At 56.1% G+C, this 6,601-nt stretch overlaps 1 protein-coding gene across 1 annotated transcript; it reads left to right on the top strand.

Annotated features, from left to right (window-relative positions):
* Nucleotides 1-1,182: 1,182 nt before the first annotated feature.
* On the top strand, nt 1,183-5,677 carry KLF4 (KLF transcription factor 4). The gene is given in 5 exon segments (XM_074813128.1): nt 1,183-1,652; nt 1,655-1,777; nt 1,908-2,811; nt 2,896-3,060; nt 4,574-5,677. Coding segments are annotated over 5 exon segments (1,446 nt in total). The 5' UTR covers nt 1,183-1,574; the 3' UTR covers nt 4,750-5,677.
* The last annotated feature ends 924 nt before the right edge of the window (nt 5,678-6,601 follow it).

The following is a 6,601-nucleotide window of genomic DNA, read 5'->3' as shown; positions in this document are numbered from 1 at the left end:
GGGGGGGCCGCGCGGGGGGGGGGGGGGGGGGGGGGGGCCGGTGCGACAGCCCCCGGGTCTCCCCGCGGCCGCGGCGCCGGCTCGCCATTGCCCTCTGGAGGAACCGGGCCGCCGCTCCCGCGTCCCCGCTCGCCGCCGCCGGGGGCTCGGTCCTTCCTTCGAGGTTTCCGTGAGGTTTTGCTTTGTCTTGGGGTTAATTCCGCGGGTTTTTTCTGGAAGGTGTCCAGCATCGCACCCGCAAGTTCCGCATTACCGCCGCGCCGTCCGCCCCGTCCTGCGGGGGGCTCCCGCCGGCACCCAGAGGCAGCCCCGTTCCTGCCTCCGGCCCCGCACCCTCGCCGGGCCCCGCCGCGGGGACCTCAACACCCCCCCGCGGCGCTCCGCCGCCGTCCCGCGGGCACCCGCTCCGCTCGCCCCCTCCCCATAGACAGGCTGCCTGCGACGAAAAAGCCCATGAGCCAAAAATAGTCCATTACCGGCCCAAACTCAGGCGCGTAAAGAATCCCGCCGTCGGGGCGCGCTTCAGAAAAAGGAAAAAAGGAATAAAGGAAAAACAAGAAAAAATAATTTTAGAAGGAGAGAATTGTAAACAAAAGAAAAGACGAAGAGACGAGAAGAGAGGAGAAAGAGGAAAGAGAAGATAAAAGATACGGACAAGATCGGCGAAGGCACCGCCGGCCCTGGGGCCGGGTCCCTTCTCGTCCCCCGCTCCCGGCGGGGGCGCGCGAGCAGCGGCGCGGTCAGACCCCGCACGCGCTCTGCCTCCGCACGGGACCGCGGTTCTCAAGCCAAGGGGCGCGCCCGCGGGAGCGCGCGGGGCGGGACACGCGGGGCGGGACACGCGGGGCGGCCCCTCCCCTCCCCCACCGCCGCCGCCGAAGGTGCGCGAAATCCCACGGCGCGCGCCCGCCACCCCCCATCTTACCCCCCCCCGCCTCCCGCGCGCTGGCGTCAGCACTCCGCCTGCGTCACGCGGCGCGCAGTGGCAGCGCGGCGGGGCGCGGGGCGGGGCGGGGCGCGGCACTGGAGTCCCCTCCGCTGCCTCACCCCCGGCCGCGCGCGCACCGCCCCCTCTCCCCACGTGTCGTTTGTTTTTGCCGTCGCCCCAGCGACGGGGGCGGGGCGGCGCGAGGTGAGGTTATAAGAAGGGCGGCGGCGGCGGGGGCCGGCAGTGCCGAGCGGGGCGCGGCGGTGGCGACGGCGCCAGAAGAAGAGGGCCGGCCCGGCCCCTCCCTGCCCCCTGGCACCACCGCGCCCCGTCCGTCCCGCCCGGCTCCCCCATGGCTGCGGCTCCCCGGGAAGCACCTTGCGCCGCCGCCCTGCCGATGCCGGAGCCGCGTTGCCGGGCGGCGGCCGCCTCCCCGCGGCGCCACTAGCGCCCCGCGTCCCGCTCACCTTCCTCCCCGGTAAAGCACCGAGGAAGGGCGCTCCCACGGCACCACCCCGGCGGCGCTGGGCCGGCTCTCCGCGGCTGGACGGCTCGTCCGTGCCACCCCTCCTCCCTCTCCTCCTCGGCGGCGCTCGGGACGACGACGACGGCGGCGGCAGCAGCTCGGCGCGACGCCCCGGCGCGGATGCGGTGGGTGCCGGGCGCGGCCCCCGGCCCTCCCTCGCCGCCGCCGCCGCCGCCTGACGCCGCTGTGCTCTCCCCACCCGCAGGCAGCCCCCAGGCGAGTGCGAGATGGCGCTCAGCGGCACACTCCTCCCCTCCATCGCCACCTTCGCGGCGGGCGCCGCGGGCCGCGAGAAGGCGGTGCGGCCCGCGGGCCCCGGCAACGTGAGTATCGGCGTCGCGGCGGCGCGGGCCGGCCGGGACGGGGCCGGGACGGGGGCGGCGGCGGCGGGCGGCTGGGGCGGGCGCGGCGCGGCGGCGGGACGGGGGCTGAGCCGTGCCCGTCTCCCCGCAGCGGTGGCGGGAGGAGCTGTCGCAGCTGAAGCGGCCGCCGCCGGCGCTGGCGGCGCGGCCGGTGGAGGCGCCGCCGTCGGAGCTGGAGGCTCCCGCCGCCCAGGCGCCCCGCCGCGACGCTGAGGAGTTCAACGAGCTGCTGGACTTCGACTTCATCCTCTCCAACTCCCTCATGCACCAGGAGCCCGCCGCCGCCGCCGTGGTGGTGGCCCCCGCGGCCGCCCCGGCTCCCACCGCCAGCCCCTGCCCCGCCGGGCCTTTCGCCTACCCGCTGCCCCGGCCCGAGCCCGCCGGCCTCCTCTACGGCGGTGGCGGCAGCCGCGAGGGAGTCTCTGCTGCCGGGCCGGCCGCCCCCTTCAACCTGGCTGACATCACCGACGTGTCCCCCTCGGGAGGCTTCGTGGCCGAGCTCATGCGGCCCGACCTGGACCCGGTGTACCTGCCAGCGCCCGCGGCGCTGCCGCCCCTGGGCAGCCTGCAAGGAAAGTTTGTGGTGAAGGCCGTGGGCGAGTACAGCCACCCGGGGCTCAGCCCCAAGAGCGGCCCCGCGGCTGCCGCCCCCCCGCCCGGCACTGAGGGTGCTGGGGCCCCCTACAGCCCCCTGCCGCGGATGTGCCCCAAAATCAAGCAGGAGGCCGCCCCGCCGTGCACCCTGGCCCCACCACCACCGCACGGGAGCGGCCCCCGAGGAGCCCCCCAGCACGACTTCTCCCTGGGCCGCCCGCTGCCTGCCCGGAGTACGCCGTCGTTGGGGCCCGAGGAGATGCTGAGCGGCAGAGACTGTCTCCCCACCACCCCGGGGCTGAGTCACCCACCGCTGCCGCTGCCCCCGGGGTACCCCCCGGTCCCGGGTTACCCCGCCTTCCTGCCCGAGCAGCTGCCGCCCGGCACACTCCAGTACCAAGGTGAGTCCCCGTGCTCCGGCGGCGGGTGAGCTGGGGTGCCCGCTTCGTGCACTGCCGTGCTCACTCCTCCCTGCCCGTCTCTAGAGCTGATGCCGCCGGGGAGCTGCCTGCCCGAGGAGACCAAGCCCAAGAGGGGACGCCGGTCATGGCCTAGGAAAAGAACAGCTACACACACCTGCGACTACGCGGGCTGCGGCAAAACCTATACCAAGAGCTCTCATCTCAAGGCGCATTTGAGAACCCACACAGGTTAGTCCCAGCGCAGGCTCAGTGGGATACCCCGCCTTGAGGGGCATGGGGTGAGCCTCTTGGACAGTGAAAAGGGGGAGCACAGGAGGAAGGCTGGAAGGAACATGTCATAACCTTTCTCTGCTGGGTTTCTGGGCTTCTTTTCCTCTCTCCTTGGCTACTTGAAGTCCTGTGCAGTCTTTGTTTACTGGCTCGGCATTTTGCTTAATGGTTCAGAATGGCTCAGATGTGGGAGCGGGTGGGTTTCTTGCCAAGGCAAAGTTTGTAGCTCTTCTCCTGCTATGTGGCTAGCTAATTAGCAGGTAGTTGGAAGTCAGCTGGGGTTTGTTGCACTAGGTGGTGTTGGCCCACTTCTGAGAACAGCGCAGACCTCTCTCCAAGATACTGCTTTCTTTGCTCCTGGTTAAATGCTTCGCACATGCATGCTTCTTGTCTTGGCTTGCTCTCTAGTGCAAGAGATCGTGCACCTCTGCAAGCTGTGTTCCCTTTCTAAGGAAACCGTGATGGGCCCCTCGCGAGTGGGGTTTTAGCTGTGTCTGCAGCACTGATGGGGTACCTCACCTACATGTGGGAGCACATCTTCCCCTGCTCCAGCACCAAAGAGGCAGTTTAAAGGTTGATTGACTGCTGCTACAGTTCGGATAAAATCTTCCAAAGTGTGTATGTGAGCCCAAGTTCAAACTTTAACCTTGCAGCTGAATGTGGTGTTGCAGTAACTGAGCTTGTGAAAGCAGGTATATGTGTGTGGTTTTGCCAGTGCAGGCATTCCATAACAGTGATTAAATAACCTGCAGATTTGCATAATTTAAATCCCTGGATTGTGAACTTGATTCAGAACTTTCTCCTGAAGAGGAGACAGGAAAGGGAAAAACTACAATAGTACAGTAGTTAGGCTACATCTTCAGCTAATAGTGGGGGGGAAGGGGGGAGAAATCTTTTAAGTGAACAGTGTCTGCCCTGAGTCAGTCAGCACCGTCTCCAGTATGTGTAGGACCAGGAGCTTGTAATTGTCGAAAAAACTTGTCTTGCTGTCAACAGTGGTTTTGTTATAGTGAAGACTGTAGGATTGAGTTCTTAATCAGGCTGAGCTATAATGAAAGAAATTTCCAGCTGTGTTTTAATTCTTGAGACCTACAATTACCTAAATACATTATGTCTGCTGAGCTATTTCTGGTTGTTATTTGATCATATAACATTAACCAGCCAAAATAGACTATTATCTGAACTTGTGTGCTCTGAAGCCTTGTGTGCAAGACAAGCAGTGGAAATGAGAATTTTAGTTAAGATTTCAGTGACGCCAACATTTTATAGTACCTATATGTTTTGAAAAGACAGTCTGTTAGTCTTTGTAGTTTGCTTGCAACTGCTTCGTTGTTAATTGCATTTTCTTTGGTACTACCCTTTTTCTTACTCAGGACAACATGTGTTAGTGATTCTTGAAAGAAAAGTGTTAAGAGTTTTTTCATGACTACCATGTCTAACTAATGTGCTTTATTTTCTGGTTTGTTTGAAGGTGAGAAACCTTATCACTGTGACTGGGAAGGCTGTGGATGGAAGTTTGCCCGATCTGATGAACTTACTCGTCACTACAGAAAACACACAGGCCACCGCCCTTTCCAGTGCCAGCGGTGTGACAGAGCATTCTCCAGGTCGGACCACCTCGCCTTACACATGAAGAGGCACTTTTAATTTGAAGCAGTGAATCTTTCCCCAACTGCCGTAGAGATTCAGTATTTACAGCACAAGGACTGTCTTCTGCAAGATGGGGAGAACACAGTTTAAGCACTACAGATAATCAAGGTGAAGTCTTCTAAAGAGTGGAAAAGAGGGATAATTGCATACAGACATTGCAACTTTTTTTTAGATACATACACTTAAAAGAGAACCAAAAACATTGGGGTCAATGACTGGATCTTCTATCATTCCATTTGTAAATCCAACTTGAATTATTTCCGGACTACGGAATGCTAAGGAGTGACTGGAAGTCACGGATATCAGGGTTAAACAGACTGTGTGTAGTTCGGAGGGTGGGGATATTACACAGGGAAATGACATTCCCTTAATTTTCTTTCAATGCAATAGTAGATGTAAATGTCATCTTGTACTTTCCTTTTTTTTTTCCTTCTAAAAGCCATTATGATGTTAAAAGAGGAGGAAAAATTCAGGTACAGAATTATATTTTAAAAGCCTATTTCATGGTGCTTAGTGACTGTTGGTTCTAGAGGTACCAAAAACAGGAAGCCAAAGTTCTCAAACTGCTGCATATCTGACAAGGAAATATTTTTGTCTTCTGATTGCCGATTATGACCTAAATCAGGTAAATAAACCTGGTTTATTTTTTTTTAAAGAAAATAACTTTATGCAGACAGTCTGTAATGCACTGTGGTTTCGATGTGCAATAGTTTGTACAATGGTTTATTCTCAAATATGCCTTAAGCAGAACAAATGTTTTCTATATAGTTCTTTACATAATAAATATGTAATATAAATTTAAGCAAACTTCTATTTTGTATATTTGTAAACTGCGAACTAAAAAATGAACATTTTGTTGGAATTTGTATTTTGCATATTCAAGTGCAAAATAAGTTTTAAATAAACCTATAATATTTTATCTGAATGGCTGCTCTAATTTTCATCTGTGCATGGATATGTCCAAAGAAAGTTTGTTGAGTTTCCCAAGGCAAGGTGGGGTGGCATTGAAGGCTTGTAGTCTCAAGACTCTTGACAGATAGGATTGTGTAAGTACAGTGATGATTTAACACAGCTTTTTAGGGAAAAAGGTGTACTGAAAATTTTTGCTCTGAATATTGAATAGCCATTTACCTCACCTGCATGATGAAACTGTAATTTACCATTTTTAACGTAACTCAGTTTGAATTATTTTTAAGAGGAAGTACATCTGTTGGGGACATTAGACTTTGCATATTCAAGGACAACAGATTCTAATAATTTTTTTGTAGTGGTCTTTTCAGCATGAAAATTTTCTAGCTTCATTTTCTTGGGCTTCTCAGATGTGCTGGTGTAACCACTTTAATGTGAATGAAGGAAAATCAACTGAGTAATGTCACAAAGAAGAAACTTGACTCAAGGAATAAAGAGTGTGTGCATATAACATCTTTTAAAAATAAACTACATGGAGGTGCTTTGTCCTGGGAATTCAGTAATTCAGCAGTATCTGAAAAGCCAAAATTCCTGTAGGAATCCTGGTATGCAGACATAAGTTGGGAAGGCTGACCGTACAATCTCTTCAAAACGTATAGCTGTGCACTCAAGGTGTGTTGCTGTAAGGTCCCCAGCATACCTTCAGTTGCACTCTGCTGCAGTTAAATGCAGTGAACCTCCTGCATGCCTCAGGTTGTTACCATTTTTGTTGTAATTAGGGTCCTCACTGCTCTAGTTTCTTTACAGATGTGGAGCAACAAGGTGATTTCAAAGTGAATATTGATGAATAGGACCTGCTTTTCTCACAACTCTTTGTAAACGGAAGAAAGAAAGAATTCTTCCACTGGTTTAAAATGTCAGTCACCTAGGAATTTGGATG

The sequence above is a fragment of the Strix aluco genome, chromosome Z (genome assembly GCF_031877795.1).
Source record: "Strix aluco isolate bStrAlu1 chromosome Z, bStrAlu1.hap1, whole genome shotgun sequence".
In the NCBI taxonomy this organism is placed as follows: domain Eukaryota; kingdom Metazoa; phylum Chordata; class Aves; order Strigiformes; family Strigidae; genus Strix; species Strix aluco.
The sequence above is the reverse complement of the archived record's forward strand: the minus strand, read 5'-3'. Positions and strand labels throughout refer to the sequence as shown.